Below are 20,431 nucleotides of genomic sequence, written 5' to 3'. Positions count from 1 at the left end.
CTAACTGTCCTATAGCTCAGATACTGAAAACTGACAATAATAGTTGTTAGTTTTCAGTATCTGAGCTATAGGACAGTTTACTGTGGAAGAAAAAAATAATAGTTTGAAAGTAGAAACCTAGGAAGATATAAAAGTAATATATTTCAGTCTAGTTTCATCATTGCTCCATCAGACTATTAAGGGAAACAGACTGGAATTTCTGTGGATGACTTACTTAAGTCTATATTACACATATTCATATAAAATTAATCTAATACACACTCTTTTTCAGGTCACACTGGCTCATGAAAACTGGAGAGCCAGAAACAGAAGCCCGGCAGTGTGGCCCTGGGCTGGGATGATGTTACACACTGTGAGAGGCAGTGCACATGGTTACAAGGGAAGTCAGGTTGGTGAGGGTCACAGGTAATTACTGTAAGTCATAAAATCATCCATGGTAGTTCCTGATTAGCTTCAATTTAAAGAAGGAAGGGTGAGCAGAAATCCCAATAAATATGAGAAAGAATAAGAAAGACAAAAATGTAAGTGCCTATCAGGCTGGGTGCTGTGGCTCACTCCTGTAATCCTGGCAACTCTGGGAGGCCGAGGCAGGCGGATCACCTGAGGTCAGGAGTTTGAGACCAGCCTGGCCAACATGGTAAAACCCCGCCTCTACTAAAATATAAAAATGTAGCCAGGAATAGTGGGTGTGCCTATAGTCCCAGCTACTAGGGAGGCTGAGGTATAAGAATCGCTTGAACCCAGGAGGTGGAGGTTGCAGTGTGCCGAGATCAAACCACTACACTCCAGCCTGTGTGACACAGCAAGACTCTGTCGGGGGCACGGCGGGTGCAGAAGTAAGCAAATTAAGAGTGGGAAAGACTCCCTTCTTTCCAAGTTCTTGCTCAAAGGTCCCTTCTTTGACCACCTCATCTCAAACAGCCCTCACCCTGACCACTACCACTTGCTGTTCTCATAACCGGAGTTACTTTCTTCATAGTTTTTACCATCTCTTGATGTATTATAGGTCTACTGTCTGTATCCTGCATCCCACCTAGAATGTCAGCCCTGTAGGGACAGGGGCTCTCTTCTGCTTTGTTCACACTAAATTCACAGCCTATACCTATGCTTGAAACAGAGTAGGAATCCAAGTAATAATGATTTTTACTTCATATATTTTTTTTAAGAGATGGAGGTCTTACTATGTTGCCCAGGCTGGCCTCAGATTCCTGGGCTCTAGCAATCCTCCTGCCTCAGAATCCAGACCAGCTGGGACTACAGATGTGTACCACTGCACCTGGCTCAAATTCAGTAATTATTTGCTAAATTAAAAAATGAATTAATGGAGTCTCTCCTCTAATAAATGTTTTAACTAAACACATTTTATGCCAGTATTTCTAATTGATAATATACTGGTAACAGTGGGTACAAACAGGGTAGGATTTTTAAAAGGCAGTCCTATAAATAATGAGCAAGTAAATAACTGAAAAAGAATAAAGCATCTTACCAAATGAGCAGCCACAGAAGACAACCTCTAGGGCAGCCAACACTAGTTTACTTTTCTTCCAGCCTTAGTCCTCAGCCAGAGGCCAGTGAGGCTACCAGAATCAGCAGAGGTACTTACATATTTTGATTCTTAGTTTTTATTCTACAGATTACCACTCTAAAACTTTCTTCATTTCTCCTCCAAAAATGGTTCCAGTTCTTTCCTTGCCTCCTGGAAAGACATTTTCCCCCATCCTTCCTTCATTCCCAGGTCCTTAGCATATCACCTACCTGTGATTTTACCCAGACTGGTTTTCTGGAAGTCAGGGTTCCTCAACTCTTCCGTGCTTGCAGACTTCATGACAGAGTTGATAGACGACAGGGTGCTGATGAGCTGAGAGTTGAGGGAGCCAATCTGTGAGTGAGGCTCCCCGAAAGCTTCTGCCAGTTCACTGTAGTTCTCAGCCAGCAGTGTCTGCTGTTCTGCCAGCAGCTTCTGGATGCGCTCAATGTAGTGATCCAAGCCGGTCATCATTCCAGGCGGAACCTCGGGCTGGGGGTTCTCCAGGGACTCCCCTACAGGGTCATCCCCAACACCCACGCTCCTTCTGCTGGCTGTCAGCCCCACTGTCAACTGTGGTGGCCCACAAGCTATAGTCCTCATTTTGAGACCAACCAGATAGTTGTCATTAATATTTATCTGCCCCACGCCGGACTCTTTGGTCTTCACAGCTGATGGCCTGTCAAAGCCAGAATGGCCAGAAAGTAATGTTCCAACACCGATGGACCGCGTCTTGGCGGAGGAGTTAACGTCCTTGACACGGCCTTCTCCTACAGCCACTGTCCGTGTCTCCACAGTCTGCGTGCTGGTCTGCTTGTCCAAAGTGCTTAGGCAAGTGTTGGTGCAGGACTCTATGAGGGTGGCTGTCTCGGTGTTGGTGAACTGGTGCACCTGTTCCAAATCCGTGCTAGTGTCCTGATCTGTAGTATGAGGCACTGCCATGATGGCAGCTTCCACCTGGCCAAGAGCCTCAGTGTTCACGCCCTGGGAGGTGTACTCCTTTGGAGAGCAGACAGTCACGTCAACAGAGCAATCTCCACAACCGATAGACCGCACTTCTTTGATATTCAAGTTTGTCTTGAGGAGTGTGAGGTCGTTCACAGACTCCTCTGTGTTGCTGCCTGTTTCACAGACGCTGACTTCTACACTCATACTCTTGTCACACATTTCTACAGATTTCCCAGTGCATTGGTCATGCGTTTCCACCCTCTCCTTAACAATCCACCAATTCATGGGCAGCTCAGGCCCCACGACTTTATTCTTACATTCGGGCTGGCAGGAGATGCCTACACTGTTTGTTTGCACGGAGGTCCCAACACACGTGTCCACCAGGACTGTGTGACTGCCGACTGTTTGGTCTCGGGTCTGCGCCACTGCCTCCACTACCTTGCTGAAAACAAGTGGCTGGGCCATCGTGGCTTTGTCAACCTTTTTCCTCGATCCAGCAGCCTGCAGCTCCTGTTTTAGTTTAGTCATCTCCCGGTCATGGGTGGTTTCTCTAAGCTGTACTTCTAGGCGGTAGATCTTTTCCTTCAAGGCTTCTATGGTCTGCTGTTGCAGCTCAATTTCTTTGTCAGCTTCAGTCGTCACGCCAAGCATGGCCTCTGTCACGTTGACCCCATGATTCCTCATCTCAATAATTGTCCCTACAGCTGCATCCTTAAAGGACCTGGAGCCTCTGTGGTACACGACAATGTCGTTCATGTTCTCCTCGGCACCCACAGCCACAGACCGGCACTCTCCATTCTCCCTGAGCTTGGAGGAAGCCTCACAGCTGCTGTCCTGGATCTTCTGCTCCAGGGCTTGCATGTCTGCTGTAAGCTGTCGGAACTCCTTTATCCTCTGTGTGCTCTGCTCCACGCTCTCCATTTCTTCCTCCTCATAGTCGATGTATAATTCCCCGCCACTTCTCCGGGCCCGGGAGAGCTGTTCCAGCTGGGAGGTGTTCCCTGCACTGTAGGACCGCTTCCTCACACCACAGAGGTCGTTCTGGGATGCAGCCCTTTGGTTTTTCAGCTGTGAGGCCAACTGTCTTTTTTCTTCTTGCAAGACAGAGATCTTTACCTGGAGCACAGGGATGGTTCGCACCTGCTCCTCCAGCTCCTTCAGGCGTTTTAGAGCAATGGCCATCTGCTCCCGAATGTGCTGCAGGTGCATGGGGCTCACATTGGTCACTGGGGTGGAGATCCCTGAGCTCAGGGGGCTGTGGCGGATGGAGCTCCCCATGGAGGAAGTGGTGGCAGCAGCTGGGGCATAGCCACCATAATCCCCATTACCTTGGTATCCATTTTGAAGCTGGTGCATGGCAGAACTGTGGTTTCCAGAACCCACAAAGGAGGGGAGGGAGCCTGTGGAGCCCATGCCTCCAAAACTGGCCAGCCTGGGCCTTCTGAACTCACCCGGTGTCATCTGCATGGTGGCTCTCTCCTGTTCCAGTCTCCTCCGAGTTTCCATCAGTGTCTTGGTGACATGAAGGTTATGCTTTGGGAGTTGTGGTGAGGGAGGTGGCAGCTGTCGATTTTCTGGGATAGTAAGAAAAGGGAATGAGGTCTCTAGAGGGGCAGGGGGCTTTGGGATTGGAGTTGATGTAACTTGGCTTCTGGCTAGGAGGAAGTTGGGGCACTGCTTGTTGTCATCACTGTTGGAGGATGAGAGGGATTCAGTGGAAGTCCATACACCTTGCTGACCGGATGTGGTCCTCGGTTCCGGGCATTGCACAGATGGCTTCCGCCTCTTCTGGATGTTCAGTCTTTTGATGGTGTTTCCCTTCTGTATATCATCCACATATTTGAGGAAATCTAAGTCTAGCTGATAACCATAGGGGGTCTCCACAAAGTAAGGGTCTTTCTGTTCCTTGTCCTGGTCTCCATTCAGACAATCATCTGCTTTTCCTAGAAGAGAGAGAAAAGAATATTATAATGACATGCAGTACACATAATGGTAAAAACTAGTATTTGTGTTTGTTGCAGTACAGCAAGCTGGTATGATTTTAAGAGTTGACACACCTATGTTGTAAACCCGGATCTGCAACTTAACAACTGGGTAAACAAGTTTTGTTGTTTTGAGACAGGGTCTTGCTCTGCCGTCCAGGCTGGAGTGCAATGTTGCAATCTCGACTCACTGCAACCTCCGCCTCCCAGGTTCAAGCAATTCTCCCACCTCAGCCTCTTGAGTAGCTGGGATTACAGGGGCACACCACCATACCTGGCTAATTTTTGCATTTTTAGTAGAGATAGAATTTCAGCATGTTGGCCATGCTGGGCTAGAACTTCTGACCTCAGGTGATCCACCCACCTCGGCCTCCCTAAGTGCTGGGATTATGGCCGTGAGCCACTGTGCCCAGCCTGGGTAAGGAAGTTAATAAACCTCTCTGAACTTCAGTTTCTCCCTCAGTAAAAATGGAGATGCAAATATTTAACTTGCAGGCTTAAAACAATGTAATGAGATAATGATTGTATTATTGTTTTTTAAAATTTTGTCTTAGATTCAGGGAGTACATGTGCAGGCTTGTTACAGGGATATATTGTGTAATGATAAGGTTTGAGCTTCTAGTGTACACAACACCCAAATAGTAAACATTATACCCAATAGGTAATGTTTCAACCCTCACTCCCATCCTTCCCCACTTTTGTAGTCTAAAATGTCTATTATTTTCATCTTTTTCCATCTTTATGTCCATCTGTACCCAGAGATAATGATTTTAATGAGTCAAGCACATAGTAAGTCCTCACTAAATAATTTTAAAAGAATTCATTAAAAAAGACATGAAAGGCTGGGCACGGTGGCTCACACCTGTCATCCCAGCACTTTGGGAGGCCAAGGAAGGTGGATCACCTGAGGTCAAGAGTTTAAGACCAGCCTGGCCAACACACGGTAAAACCTCGTCTCTACTAAAAATACAAAAATTAGTTGGGTATGGTGGTGGGTGCCTGTAATCCCAGTTACTTGAGAGGCTCATGCAGGAGAATCACCTGAATATAGGAGGTGCAGCCTGCAGTGAGCTGAGATCACGCCATTGCACTCCAGCTGGGCAACAGAGCAAAAACTCTGTCTCAAAAACAAAACAAAACAAACATAAAAGCATTGTCCAGTAGATAATTTCATTGGTCATCTATAGTCTCTTTGAATATAGACAGCAGACATTAAGATTCCTGTTTTACAAAGTGTTATCTGAGGTACAAAAAACCTAAAAGTCAGCAGTAGACGCACTAAGTCAGCAGCAGAACCAGGAGGCCTGGGATGCGATGTCCCTGCTGCTGTTGTTGCAGACTGAGCTGCCTTTCTAAATGGAGGCCAAGGGCACTCAGCTCCTGACCACCTCCACAAGATCACAGTTTGCCTCCCATACCTTCCTGGCTGAGAAAGCTGGGGCACAGGAGGTTGAGTGATTAACTCCAGCAGCATGGGTACAAGCAGAGGAAAGACTTCAACTCTATTTTGTGTTTTCCACTTCTCAGTTTCCCTCCTCATTTTTAAAAACAAAATCAAACCCTCTGAATTATGGGAACAGTTTTCTCCCTGTTGACTTCTTTTGGACAGAACACTCCCTATCCCAGAACACCTTGCTTTGTTTTGTCATGAGTCCAAACAAATGCAGAGAATGAAGATAGGGGCAAGACCTATACTCCAACTGCTGGATCACGTGGCACTCAGTAAATACTACTTAAGGCTAAACTAGACATTTCAAAAAGGAAACACAAGGATATTTCAAAGCACAGACCTTGTTGCTAACCTGGGCTACATCTTTCAAATTTAAAAGCAAGGTCATTTTTATTTGTTTAAATTGCAGGATCAAGTAGTGTGTTTTCCCAGAGCCACACTAACAAGCTGTGCATTTTTAGAGCTATGGAAAGAGCCCAAAAGCAATGAGTGAAAATGTAAGCCATCAGCCTCCCTGCCCTCTCCTGAGTATACAAACCCACATGACTGCTGTCAAGGTTGAAGTAACTTCCAGCAAACCTGGTTGCCGTCTGCCCTCCCAACCCCCAGCAATGCCAAACATTGACATCTGGCAGTGTGAATGCTCTGAAGAACACTTCTGCCCCCATTTGCCCACTTTCTTCTGAAATGTTGGAAAGAAAAGCACGAAAATAAGTTTGCCAAGCAGAGGAATAACAAGGGCACATATCCTTTACATCCCAATTTAAAACAATATTAAATTGCTCGAGCTGTTCCATTCTAACACGTGTGGGAAGAGAATTCTATGTGAAAGACGTGCCCAACAGCAGTCATGCTCTAGCCTAAGAAAGAGAGGGCTGGCCAGGAGCGCTGTGCCTGGAAACTGGTGCTCAGGTTAACAGAACTCGTGCGCAAGTTAATAGCACGTAGCTGTCCTTCTCTCTTTCCAACTTTCATCTCCACGTGGAGAACGTGCTCACTTAAAATATGCAGCCAGACCTGTTTCCAGTACTGCCTGAAATTCCATAAACAAAGAGAAACTACAGCTTGGGTGTCAGACAGGTAGGCAGATCTGGCCCACCCGGGATGTGCGTGTGAGCCGGCGAGTCTAAGCTGGACCCTGTAGACCTGCAGGGTCGCTGTGGAGGAAAGTGGCCAAGCAGTGCACAGCCTTCACGGCCGCCCTTGCCCAGGCCCCAGGGAATTCGGCCAGCGGCGACGGCCCCACACCACCCGCCGCTCACCTACCAGGCGCCCGCTGCGCTCCCCGCCGGCCCGCGCTGCACTGCACACCAGCTCGCTCCCAGCGCACCTCGACCCAGCCTACCTCAACCCAGCCTCAGACGTCCTCGATCCTCACCCCATAAGGAAAAGTTTCAACATTGGGGTAAACTTAACCGGCCACGCACAAATGCCATAGGCTGAGTTTTCACCAATGAAGTCTCCCGCCGGCTGAGTGACACCACCCCCAGCACACTCAGCTGTTCCGCATTCCCTGTTTCTCTTAATGAAAACAGGAAACCGGGATCTTTTGAAAATGTGTGTTTCTTCACTCCAGTTTTGCCAGTTTACTTTTAAATAAAGCTAGCACTTTAAGCATCTCTACAGAGAGGCTCTGTTTTTCCTATACCAGTCACTTCTTCATAAAAGAGTTTGTATTCTCCTGCTCAGCCCTCGGTCACCTGAGGAGGTGCAGAGGCACAATCAGCCCCACTGTTCTCTGTAGGTTCTCAGGGTCCCAGCAGTGCTCACTGGTTCCAGAGCACGGCAGGACTCTTCTCAGCCCTGGGCCACGACACGTGGCAAGTAGTTACCCTTTATTATTCATTTCAACTGAGCCTTTGCCACTGATGAAAGCTTCTTCTTAAAAAATGAAACAGAAACAAACCTTTTTTTCCAGATAGAAAAGTAGTATATGCTGTGTGTGTGTGTGTGGGGGGGGGGGGGCGGGAATAGGAGGAAAGCAGCCATATACAGGTCATTTAAAGAAGAGGGAAAAAAAGCACTCAGATCTGACCATCTAGTGGCAAGCATTAATATTTTGGTATCACTCCTAGTTTTTCTATGTATTTCTTGACATATCTACTTTTCCCACTTAAGCATTTTCAGTAGGAAAGATGAACTAACTCAACGTCAGTATTTAAAACACAGCAAAAGACATCACAGTGTTTGGCAAAACCTCACTGGTCCATCTTTAGTTATTTCTTTAGTTCACCTTGCAGAAATCACAAAAGGCAATGGATCAAGCTGAAATGCCCCCAAATGAACTGTGGACTTCTGGGAATCAGGAGAGGTTAGAATTTAACCATGTTAGGCTTGCTTCTTTCCTAATACTGCTCAAACCAGGCTACCCAAAGGACTTGTAATTCAAGTTTCATTCTCCAGCAAGTAAAAGTGAGATGTGTTTTCAAGGTGTCATTTTCACAAACAATTTTCCTTGCTAAAAATTATTCTGCAATAAAACTACCCAGTGTCATTATTTTTTAATCTCCAGCTTTCTAGTGTATGTTTACATACATTAAGATAAATGAGGCACTTAGGAGTCCCTGATTTGTTTCCCAACTTTAACAAGACCAAAAACCCTTTTTGTCGTTTGTACCCAAACAGCAAAAAATTTAACTAAAAAACATTTTTTTTTTCCCCGCCAGGTGTGGTGGTGGATGCCTGTAATCCTAGCTAGTGGGGAGGCTGAGGAAGAAGAATCGCTTGAACCCGGGAGGTGAAGGTTGCAGTGAACCAAGATTGCATCATTGCACTCCAGCCTGGGCAACAAGAGCAAAAAATTTTTTTACCATTGCTTCCTCTCCCAACCACACACCAATTATCAACATGCTGGGAAGAAAGGAGAGGCTTAACAATGTTTACTGAAGGAATAAATAACTGAATATATAGTATAACATAATAAACTTGGAGTGCAGCGGTGCCATCTCAGCTCATTGGAACCTTTGCCTCCCGGGTTCAAGCCTCCCAAGGAGCTGGGATTACGGGCACATGCCACCATGCCCAGCTAATTTTTGTATTTTTTGTAGAGACAGGGTTTCACTATGTTGGCCAGGGTGGTCTCGAACTCCTGACCTCAGGTAATCCGACCGCCTCAGCCTCCCAAAGTGCTGGGATTACAGGTGTGAGCCACTGTGCGTGGCCAACAGTATAACATAATAAACTTTGAAAAACATCTTGATGCTATGAAGACAGAAGTTATTTGTTAAATATTAGCGTTAAGGACATTTCTTTTTTTTTGAGATGGAGTCTCAGTCTGTCGCCCAGGCTGGAACACAGTGGCAGGATCTTGGCTGACTGCAACCTCTGCCTCCCAGTTTCAAGCGATTCTCCTGCCTCAGCCTCCTGAGTAGCTGGGATTAATAGGTGTGTAGTCACCACGCCTGCCTAATTTTTGTATTTTTAGTAGAGACAGGGTTTCACTATATTGGTCAGGCTGGTCTCGAGCTCCTGATCTCATGATCTGCCCCTCTTGGCCCCCAAAGTGCTGGAATTACAGGCATGAGACAGTGTTAAAGACATTTCTTACATGATACTGTTTCAGTTATCTTTACGTTGTATAATTACAGATTATTTTTATTTTGTTCTTTATATTTTCTAAGTTTTACAACACATGGGTATTTGTCCTTTTTTTTTTTTTTTTTGAGGCAGGGATCCACTCTGTTGCCCAGGCTGGAGTGTGGTGGTATGATATGGCTCACTACAGCTTCATCTCCCCGGCCTCAACCTCCTGAATAGCTGGAACTACAGGTGTTTTCCACCATGAATGGCTAATTTTAATTTTTTTTTAAAGTAGAGATAGGTCTTGCTATTTTGCTCAGGCTGATCTTGAACTCCTGGCCTAAAGCGATCCTCCCACCTCAGCCTCTCAAAATGCTGAGATTACAGGTATAAGCCACTACCTGGCCTGGGCATTTGTCTTTTAAAATACATTGCAAGAAGTCACTGTTTGGAAGGCAAAAGGAATGTATTGCAATAGACTGAGAAAGTTCACTTGGAAGGTGAATGAATGGGGGTGGTCAGGCCAAGACCGCTTGATGTTCTTTAGTATGCATTATCCTCTTCTCTCCTTCCACACTAATAGGGGCAAATAAAAGTCTATAAGCAGAAGTTACATGTAGTATACCCCAGGAACTTCCAGTAAAACACAGAAATAATTCTTTCATCTATGTTCATCTTTGTGCCTTCCTCCATCCTGCTGCCTGGAATGCAGATGTGATGACTAGAACACTAGCTCTAACTCTGAACCATGAGTTCATATCTAGGGGTGGAGGAACAATGTACTAGAAGGAATTTGGGCCTCAAAGGATTTTGTGATCAGAGCTACTATAACATTCCTGAAAAGTCTATCTCTATACTTTTAAGTGAAAAAGATATAAAATTCTATTTTGTTTTAGGTATTATTTGTTTTGGGTCTTGTATACTTGGAGCTATACTGAATTCTAACAGATACTGCAGTTCTTCCTCCATTCACCCTCAAAAATTAAGACTAGGTCTTAAAAAGGAGAAAGATGCTAAATGATTAACTGGAAAAATGTTACAATAAAACTTAAATTATTAATTAAAGATCAAGGAAGTATAAAAACAACAGTTTTGTCCAGGCACAGTGGCTCATACTTGTAATCCCAGCACTTTGGGAGGCCAAGGTGGGCGGATTGCCTGAGAAGGTCAGGAGTTCGAGATCAGTCTGACCAACATGGTGAAACCTCATCTCTACTAAAAATGCAGAAAAATTAGCCGGGCATGTTGGCATGCATCTCTAATCCCAGCTACTCGGGAGGTGGAAGCAGGGGAACTGCTAGACCTAGGGAGGTGGAGGTTGCAATGAGCCGAGATCGCTCCCCTGCCCACAGCCTGGGCAACAGATCAAGACTCCATCTCAAAAAAAAAAAAAAAAAAAAAAAAAAAAAGAAAAAAAAAAAACAAAAAAAGCAAAAGGTTTTTTTTTTTTTTTTTTTTAAATCTATGTGGGTTATAAAGAGATTCTTAACTGCTTTAAAAGCCTTTTTGGACTAACAGAATTATGCTTTCTTTCATGTACAGTCAAAATTCCACTGGCTATATCTGCAACTAAAATCCTGAGAGTAATAGCTTCCAACTAAATATTCTGGAATTGGAAGGCTGTCCCTAGTGTTTACAAGGATTTTTTGAATGTCTGGAAATCCAGTGGTGGAGACTGCTCCTGGCACCATCTCTGCCTTCATTATATAAACATTTATTGAAAGCTTAATTGGGTACAAAAAAATGGTCCTATTCAGTGGAAGGAGTAGGAGGAAAAATTTTTAAGAAATAAAATGAGATATAGTCTAGCTAAGAGATGACTGCCAAATACCCTTAACATAACACTAATTGAGATCAGTTACAAATGCATATATCAACAATGCAGGCTGGGGGCGATGACTCACACCTGTAATCCCAACAATTTGGGAGGGCGAGGTGGGCAGTTCACTTGATGTCGGAGTTCGAGACCAGCCTGGCCAACGTGGTGAAACCCCGCTTCTGCTAAAAATACGAAAACTAGCCGGGTGTGGGGGTACATGCCTGTAATCTCAGCTACTGGGGAGACTGAGGCAGGAGAATTGCTTGAACCTGGGAGGTGGAGGTTGCAGTGAGCTGAGATCACACCACTGCACTCCAGCCTGGGCGACAGAGACAGACTCAGTCTAAACCCCCAGCCCCCAAAACAACAAACCTCCCCAAAAAACCAAATCACAATGCAGTATGAAAGTATGTAAACTAGTGATCAAAACAGAACCCAGTTAAGCTAGATTAGTTTTGAAGACAAGGTAAATGACAGAGTAAAAAGGTGAAGAGCCAGGGCAGAGCCTGTTGGTGCTGCTGAAGGAATGCCAAGGTTAAACAAGGGGAAGAGGATGAGTACAGGAGAGGCCACCAATTTCACACCCTGGAGCACTCCAAGTTTTTCCAATGAAGCTGGGGCTAAAAGGCATCAACAAAGATTGTCTCGACAATTGTGTGTGCATGAGACTGAGGTAGGGAAAGAGGCTAAATTCAATGAGACCAATTAAAATGTTATAATACCCAGTGGGAAGTATAAACCAAATAAAACATTTATTCACACATTCGACCTACATTTATAATTGATATTGATAAAAAAGGCATATGAATTAGTATCTACTTTCTGTCTCTATCTCTCTAGTTCTCCATGGATCTTCACTTAATATTTACCATGCACTGTTCTAGGAGCTGGGAAAACTGAACAGAAGGGACAAAGTCTCTGCTCCCACATGGCTTACAGTCAAGTGGGGATGGGGTGCATAGAAAAATAAACAAGGCAGAAGTGAAACAAAGAGGTCTATGATAGCTGGCATCGCCAGAATTTATACCAGTGTCTCAAGGTAAGTGGATGGCCTGCTAATACTGGGCTACATGGTGTCTTAGGTTGGCATTGTCTCTGAGCCAACTTACTCCTAGACACAAAGGGTCACAGAGTCCTGTTCCTCCCTCTCTCTCCCAAATAAGTTTGCACAGTCTGTAATTTGGGGTAACCAAACACCAATGCGACAGCATCAATTAGAGACAATTCTCCAAGTTCAGACCATATTCCCATGTGTTCAGAGAAAAGGTGAAATCAACAAACTGATGGCAAGTCTGCTCCTTATTTATATATTTATCTCCTATAAAACATAGCGCTCTGGTTGGGCATGGTGGCTCACACCTGTAATCTTAGCACTTTGGAAGGCTGAGGCAGGGCAATCACGAAGTCAGGAGATCGAGACCATCCTCTGGGCTTGGTGGTGCATGCCTGTAATCCCAGCTACTTGGGAGGCTGGGATTACAAGTAGGAGAATTCAAGTAGGAGAATCACTTGAACCCAGGAGGCAGAGGCTGCAGTGAGCTAAGTGAGATTGTGCCACTGCACTCCAGCCTGGGCAACAAAAATAAAGCCTCATTACAAAAAAAAAAAAACAAAAACAAAACCAAAAACTTAGTGTTCTGTGAGAGGGGCCCAGGTTACGGCCTCAGGAACAGTGTGAAATTTACTTGTAATTCTTCTGCATTAACAAAGTAAAATGGAGTTATGGGTATTTCAAAAATCATCTAGATTCATAAAGTACTATATATTTTAACTTTTAATGAAACTAAACTTGTTGTCCAAATAATACCTGGTTTGGAAAGACATAGAAATTAATGTACTCACAAGGAAGAAGATTACATCACAGGAAACTAGTCTGGGAGTACTAACCCACTTGCAGTGATTCTCAACTGGAGGTGATTTTTTAAAAAAATCAACCAAAAGAGCAGTGGAGGTGATTTTGCTCCCTGAAGAGACATTTGGCAATGCCTAAAGATATTTATCGTTGTCACTGCTGAAAGTGGAGGGGTGTTACTGGCGTCTACTGCATAGAGGCCAGAGTTGCTGCTATACATTTTGCAATGCACAAGACAGGCCCTCCCTCCCCCAACAAAGAATTATCTATTCTAGAATGTCAGTGGTGCTGAGGCTGAGAAAGCTTGTGCTGGAGACAGTGAGAAGAGTAAAAATTCACAGACAGCAAAGAGATTTTGGCCATATAATCTGTAGCCTTTGGCCGGGCACTGTGGCTCACGGCTGTAATCCCAGCACTTTGGGAGGCTGAAGTGGGCTGATCACTTGAGGTCGGGAGTTTGACACCAGCCTGACCAACATGGAGAAACCCTGTCTCTACTAAAAATACAAAATTAGCCGGGTGTGGTGGAGCATGCCTGTAATCCTAGCTAGTTGGGAAGCTGAGGCAGGAGAATCACTTGAACCTGGGAAGTAGAGGTTGTGGTGAGCCGAGAACGTGCCATTGCACCGCAGCCTGGGCAACAAGAGTGAAACACTGTCTCAAAAAAAAAAAAAAAAAAAAAAAAAAAAGAATCTGTAGTCTTCAAGTCTTCGATTTCCTACTGGGGCCAGTAACACTATGCTCAAGTGACAGGGTGATAAAAATGCCACTTTTGAGTAAAAAAGCAGTCAATACTTTTCTATATAACTCTACCACAATGAGCCATTCTTTAATATGAGCAAAAAGCACTGGGGTTTCTGAAATAATGTGTCCTGTGGCCTTTAAGATGGAGGAGACTTTGATATTATTACTTTATCAATTAATTAGGACACACTGACTTCTTTGTTCTGGTTTCACTGCTGCACACTCTAGGCCCAATTACTGACCGATGGTGCTGTGAAAAATAATTACACCCCTGTGCCACAACTTTCACACACTATATGTTTTTCTTTGCCAGATGCCACACCTGACTGTTGAAACTGAAGGACTTTGCTAATTCCCATTAATGTTATTGTCCCCTCTCACATGAAGCATGAAGATTTTGCCTGAAGAGCTGAGTTAGTCCTAGAGAAGCACACAATTATCACAGATTTCCACATTTAAAAGCCCCAGAGTGTAAGCATCCTGCTGTTCAAAGCAGTCAAAAAGATTCCACGTCAGCAGGAAAGCAAACCAGTATGATGAACTCAGGAAGAGAGGCAAGTTCTCATGAAGCTAATTACTCAGAGTATGAAAGTAATTAGGTTAGCACATCAACTTTTCTAGGAGTGGAAAGTGTTCTAAGAAGACAGCGAAGTGCAAAAGCGTCCTTCTGAACGGGTTTAGCAGGTGGCATCTCCTGATGACACTCTTAGCATTAAGCTCTTTGTGACCCAGCAGCTTCACTCCCTCTGTCAGATTTGTGCAAGGAACACCATTTGTTAGAGAATAAGCAATAAAAAGGATAGCAATATGAGTGTTCCTCCTTCTGGTTTAAAAGAATGTACAGCAGATGAGATTTTCTTTTGCTCTTGCACTTACCAAAGAGTTGTTTTTAAACATGCTCTTTTCCCTCCAGGATAAAACCCATTATTCAGTTATTCAAATGATGGGCACCTGCCAAGTGCTAGGCTTTTTCTAAGCCTGAAACCCCTCTCCTCATGGAGTTGATATTGCCTACTGCAATTCCACCAATACCTTTCCAGGTTATAGGTAGGTATTCATTCATTCATTTAGAAACAGGGTTTTGCTCTGTCACCCAGGCTGGAGTACAGTGGCACCATCACTGAACTCACTGCAGCCTCAAACTCCCCAGCTCAAGTGATCCTCCTGCCTCAGCCTCTCCAGTAGTTGGGACTACAGATGTGTGTCACCAAGCCTCGCTAATTTTTAAATTTTTTATAGAGATGGGGGTCCCACTATGTTGCCGAGGCTAGTACAGCAATTTTAAATAACTACCTAAACACCTCATGCAAATAACATGGTAACATTAAAGAAAGCAAAAGTATATGCCAGAAGTTCATAAGAAATACCAGGTCAATTGACACAGTTATGTAGCATAACTGCAATTTTACAGGCCTGGTTTGTTTATATGATTAAGTTATAATGTGGTGTTGTTTCCTGTACTACTAACTCTTTCTAACTCATTTGGGCTTCTCCCCTCAAATCTTTGGATTTCCTCTCACAGATAATCTCATCTTGACTTTTTTTTTAAACTTGGCCTCATAGACATTAACCTACACGCTACTCCTACATCTTCCACTGTCTCTCATCACTAGCCCTCTCTATACCAGCTCCATCTTCCAAGTCTACCTGTTTCCACACTCCATAAAGAGAATGCTGATCTAAGGAAGGTGCAGTTGTTACACCAAAAGATGGATGTATTCTTTCATTCAGCATTTATTTATTAAGTGCCTGCAACAGGCCAAGCACTGCTAGGTGCTAAGTAAAACAGACACAGAGTCTGGGTAGAACTTATGAAGTATAGGAGGAGACAGACAAGTGATCATATAAATAAATAACAACTGTATTAAGTGTTGTGAACGTAAAATACAAGCATTATGCTGCAACAGAGCAGGGACCCCACCTATGATACGGGTAGGGAGGGTTCTTCAAGGGAGCAGTCACTAAGGAGTCCACTGGGCAGTGTGCTGGGGGTGTGTGCAGGGATGGGAGAAATTCTAGGCAGAGGAAAGAACATATACAAAGCCTGCCACTTTTAGGAGCTGGGAAGGGGACTTTGCAAAGACTGCAGTGAGGCAGAAAGGAGACAGACAGAGCCTTAATCCCACAGAACCCTGGGAATCATGTTTTTGCATCATTGATGCATTAGTAAGCTATTGAAGGGTTTTAAACAAGGGAGTAAAATGATCAGATTTGCATTTTAATAAGATTGCTCTAGCTAGATGCTGGAGATTTAAATTCTCCTCAGCATCCTCCATTGGGTTTTCCATGGATTATTCAAGTCCCCATGAATTTTTGTCTAACAAATTCCTTTGCACCATGTGAATTTTATCTATCCAATTAAGTAAGTGGTAATAGTAAGGTAAGTTCTGGTGGTGGTATTCAACCACTAGACTATAGCCTTAATTCCACCTGCCCCTAATACATAGGAGGAAACTGAGAAGGCCCAACTAATTCCAGCTGCTCTGGGCTGGAGCTGGAGATCCGAATCAGGTCTCTGGGTTTTTCTTCTATGCCTCTGTTATCTCATTCTGCTACTAAAAAAGAAAATATTTTTGTTTAAACCAATGGATGACTCACTGCAGAGAAAAGTGATGGGATTCCTTTTCTGAAGGTCATTAAAGTATGGTAAATCTAACCTGGGAGGGACGGATATGGCATGAGTGAGGTCAGGAAGAAAGAAGAGATGACATTTTAGGGAATCCAGGTTCTGATTCAGCATGTTGAGATGCAGAACACAGAGCTGATTTGTGTTTGAAACTCTAGGATGGGAAGAGCAAGGACTGAAAATACCTGTGAGGCTAAGACAATGCTGACCCTGGCAGCCAGCAAGCGTCTCTGTGGAGGCAGGAGAGAAAGGCCGGCAGCACGCTGTTTCCACCTTTGTGCCTCTCTCCACCCACACCTGACCAGGGCCTGACGTGGCCAATAGAGAAAGCTAAATGCAGATGATAGGGTCTGGGGAACTTAAGCAATATACTCTGAAATACAAAACTTCCACCCACCAGATGGTCTTTGACAAGGTGAATTTTAGGCTGGCTTGCCTCCAGGGTCCGAGTGCTACTGTCAGCCTGCCTGCCACAGACCTGGTTGCAGGTGACCCATACCGTCTGAAATACACACACATCTAGAACTCAGGTAACACCCTCTGCCTACCAGTTATTATTCTCAATCATCAGCACACGTTAGACTGGCTACTTAATGCCAGTGTCAAGGGACTCTTTGACTCACTCTTTTGAGCCCCGATGGCCAAATATTGGACAATTTGAGGATTAAAATAATTAATGACAGTAACAAGTTACAATCCAGTGACTAAACTATGTATCTACTTGTGAGTCCATCATGCTATAATAAATATGTTAGAATGCAAACTAATATATTCAAGGAATTATGGAAACAGAAAATCACCATGGACCAATTATTAGAACAGTAGCTGATTTAGGCAAAAATCAGTAGCCAAGGCTAGTGGGTAGAGATTTCCTAACAAAGACTAGGATACTGGTGTGGTCACAGAATATCTCACCAGAAAATAACATTAATCATTAAAAAAAAATGGTAATGCTATGGTGAGTAAGTTGACAACAAATAACCACCTCAACCAGGTGATCAAAGTTGACCTCATGTATTTGCAGGGGGAAGAGCAGAGCATCACTTTTGTACTGTCCTGCCAATAAGGCATGGCCTGGACCCTGCTTGAAACACATCCTACAGAATGACAGGCCTCTCGTTTTAAAATCATGAAGGCCATGGAAAAAAAGAAAAGATGAGAACTTTTCAGATGGAAGGAGACTAAAAAGACATGACAACTACATTTCTACACACACACACACACACACACACACACACACACACACACACACACACACACACACAAAGGGAAGGAGCAAATATGGTAAAATGTTAACCACTGGGAAATCTGAATCTGGGTGAGAGAGCCATTAGAAGTCTTTTACAAATTTTCTGTATAAAATTTAAAAATAAATTTTATTTATGTCTTTCTTTTCTTCATCTGTGCATCAAGGTCCTTAGGATGGACAGGTGCAGTCAGCCTGTCACCAGGGAGCATAGCTCAGATGCTACTGTTGCTCATATTGCAAATAAGCAACTGTTTTCAGGGGCAGATGGCTTTGCTTTCCTGCATTCCATATTATTTGAGAAATTTTACATTTGTTTCAGGTATTCCTGGAAACATCTACAACTTCACAACTACTGTTCTTGCAGGTTGATGTGCCAGGAGGTCCATTATAAAGAAGAAAGCCTAAAAGCTCTTTTCTGTGGCATGAAATGTCAACACTTTAGCCCCAATCCAGCACCTCCCAGGTTCTTCCCCACCTGAACCTCAACATACTGAGAAACTTTCAAGCTTATCTATCTTTGCTGATTCTATCCCCTCTACCCAGCACACCCTTCCTCACAGTCTCTCATCTGTCAAAATCAGCTGCATTGTCCTAAAGGGCCCAGCCTAGATATCTCATTTTTATAAAGCCCTACTTACCCTCAACTTCTCTGTCTTGGGAAGAAGTGGTCCCCTTCCTCCCTCTTTTTTCCTAAATCACTTTGCCTGTATATGCGGACCTGTGTTACTGTTAGCAGGCACATGCCTGTCTTTCTTCACGAGACTCTAAGTGTCTGGGGAGGCAGAAGCCAAGCAGTATTTCTGTTTTTATTCCTCAGTATTTACTGTGTGATACATGGCCCTCTTGGTATCTGTTGAAGTGAAAAGCTCCACATCTAGGCATCTACTGACAAATAAGTATAATGGAGGAAGAGATGCAGTGATTTAAAGCAGGCATTCTGGGGCCAGACTGCCTGGGTTTGAATCCTGGCTCTGTTGCTTCGCAGCTGTCAGCAAATTAGATTATATTCCTACTGTTTAATTGAGAAAGTAATACCTGCATCACTGTGTTGTCAATTAGAATGATGTGTGGGTTCTATTGTCACTACTAGTGGTATGGGGTCACCTTCTGTTGTCTGGAGAAGCACACAACCCTGGCCCTCCAGAGAGGATCCAGAGCTCTTCCTCCTCTATACCCTGCCCCTATAAAGTCAGGGTTCAAGGTTATTTGTGATACTTGGTCAGGATCAAGTAAGTCTGCTAAAATATTGAGTTCCATATTGGTTTCTTCTTAGAGTGGATAAGGGAGATGCCAGCAGAGCCCTGTAGGGGATGCGTGCACACTGCTTGGGCAGAGTGGCATGTACTAGTTAGATAAGGGGGAGTTCTAGTCTAGCACAGGAAGGAAATAAAATAAAAGCAAAACTAGACAACCCACCCCCCCAACTTTTAGAGTATATTATGGCCTGGAAAAATATCTCCATCCTTACAATATAAGGAGAAAGGTGGGTGCTGATTATTCTGCACCTCATTGTGCAGCTCTCCTGAAGTCTCAGGACACAATACTCTAACACACTGAGCAGAGACGGTGCTTCAGAACCACCCAGGGCACCTCCATGGTAGTCATCCTGAACAGCCCGCCTAGGTTGGGGGAAGATATACTTTTCTTTTCATAAAACAAGAACAGGAGCTATAGTCATTTCCTAGTTCATGGATGAGCAATCTGCAGGAAGGCCCTGGAATCATACAATGCAGTGACCTGATTCATACCCTTAAAATGAGGGGGCCCGTGGGACTGTGATTTCCAAAGTTGCTTCCAGGCTATGAGTAACTGTTGACTATACTTGATACAACATTTCTTAACATGACATGCTATGTAACCAAGTGCAGAAAAATTAATCACAGCAGGTGTCAGAGCAGATGAGCTCAGGCAAACAGAGCCTGTGGTCTTACCCTCTGCACGTCCCACTCAGCAGCACCTTTCCAGCAGCATCCTAACTGGCATCACTTAATGACCCCAGTGCAGTGCCCCTTCTGTGAACTGACAGTTTACTCTGGGCATGATTTAAGAGGCCACAAGCCAGGCTGCAAGGAAGAGTGAGGGGAAGACAACGGAAAGGGTTACTGTTCTCAGTAGTGGAACAGCCTGTCTTAATAAAGGGCACATTGTACAAGGGAGGCATGTGATGGTAGCAGGGGCTTTGCAGTTTATACAGTGGCCCTCTTCTCCAGTGCTCAGTGCCAACTACAGGATGCAGCAACTCTTCACCCCAAATCTGTCTCGAAACAGCCAAAATGCCATGGGTACCTCAGTGTAACCCTGACTATGCTACTCTCTAATGTCCACTGTCTAATTTTAAAAGTTATTGCTGAAATACAGCCCAAATCAATCATGCATACACAGAAGAGAAAGGGCTTGAACTGTTATTTCCCAAACATTCTTCAAAAGTAACATGCTGTTCTAAGCGTAAAAAGAAAATGTGCCAGTTCAAAGAGTAATTCTGTGAAAAGCAGAAAAGGAGCACTGGCTAGCTTGTGGATAAAACAGGCTTTTCTAACAAAACATTACAGTTTTTTGGCGGGGGCAGGGAGGTAGGGTGGCAGTAGAAAACTACTATTTGTATGAATATCTGCCTTTATTTTGTTTTTTAGTGTTTATACAAGAAAAATAAGCCAGCTTTAATGAACATTGAGCAACTCCCTATTAGAAAAACAGAGCTGAAAACAAATATCCAAAGA

General features: G+C 44.1%; 1 protein-coding gene across 21 annotated transcripts in view; it reads right to left on the bottom strand.

Annotated features, from left to right (window-relative positions):
- Positions 1-20,431, bottom strand: part of KANK1 (KN motif and ankyrin repeat domains 1) — a 237,654-nt gene that overhangs the window by 32,743 nt on the left and 184,480 nt on the right. For 16 of the 21 annotated variants that reach the window (XM_032290986.1, XM_032290985.1, XM_032290981.1 and 13 more), the window contains one exon: positions 1,756-4,416. In XM_032290986.1, the coding sequence (XP_032146877.1) occupies positions 1,756-4,416 (2,661 nt within the window). Of the gene's footprint in view, positions 1-1,755; positions 4,417-7,167; positions 7,759-20,431 lie in introns of those variants that run through there. The other 5 variants (XM_032290991.1, XM_032291001.1, XM_032291000.1 and 2 more) reach the window with 3 other exon arrangements.

The sequence above is a fragment of the Sapajus apella genome, unplaced genomic scaffold, assembly GCF_009761245.1.
Source record: "Sapajus apella isolate SASKATOON/1434 unplaced genomic scaffold, GSC_monkey_1.0 scaffold24, whole genome shotgun sequence".
In the NCBI taxonomy this organism is placed as follows: domain Eukaryota; kingdom Metazoa; phylum Chordata; class Mammalia; order Primates; family Cebidae; genus Sapajus; species Sapajus apella.
The sequence above is the reverse complement of the archived record's forward strand: the minus strand, read 5'-3'. Positions and strand labels throughout refer to the sequence as shown.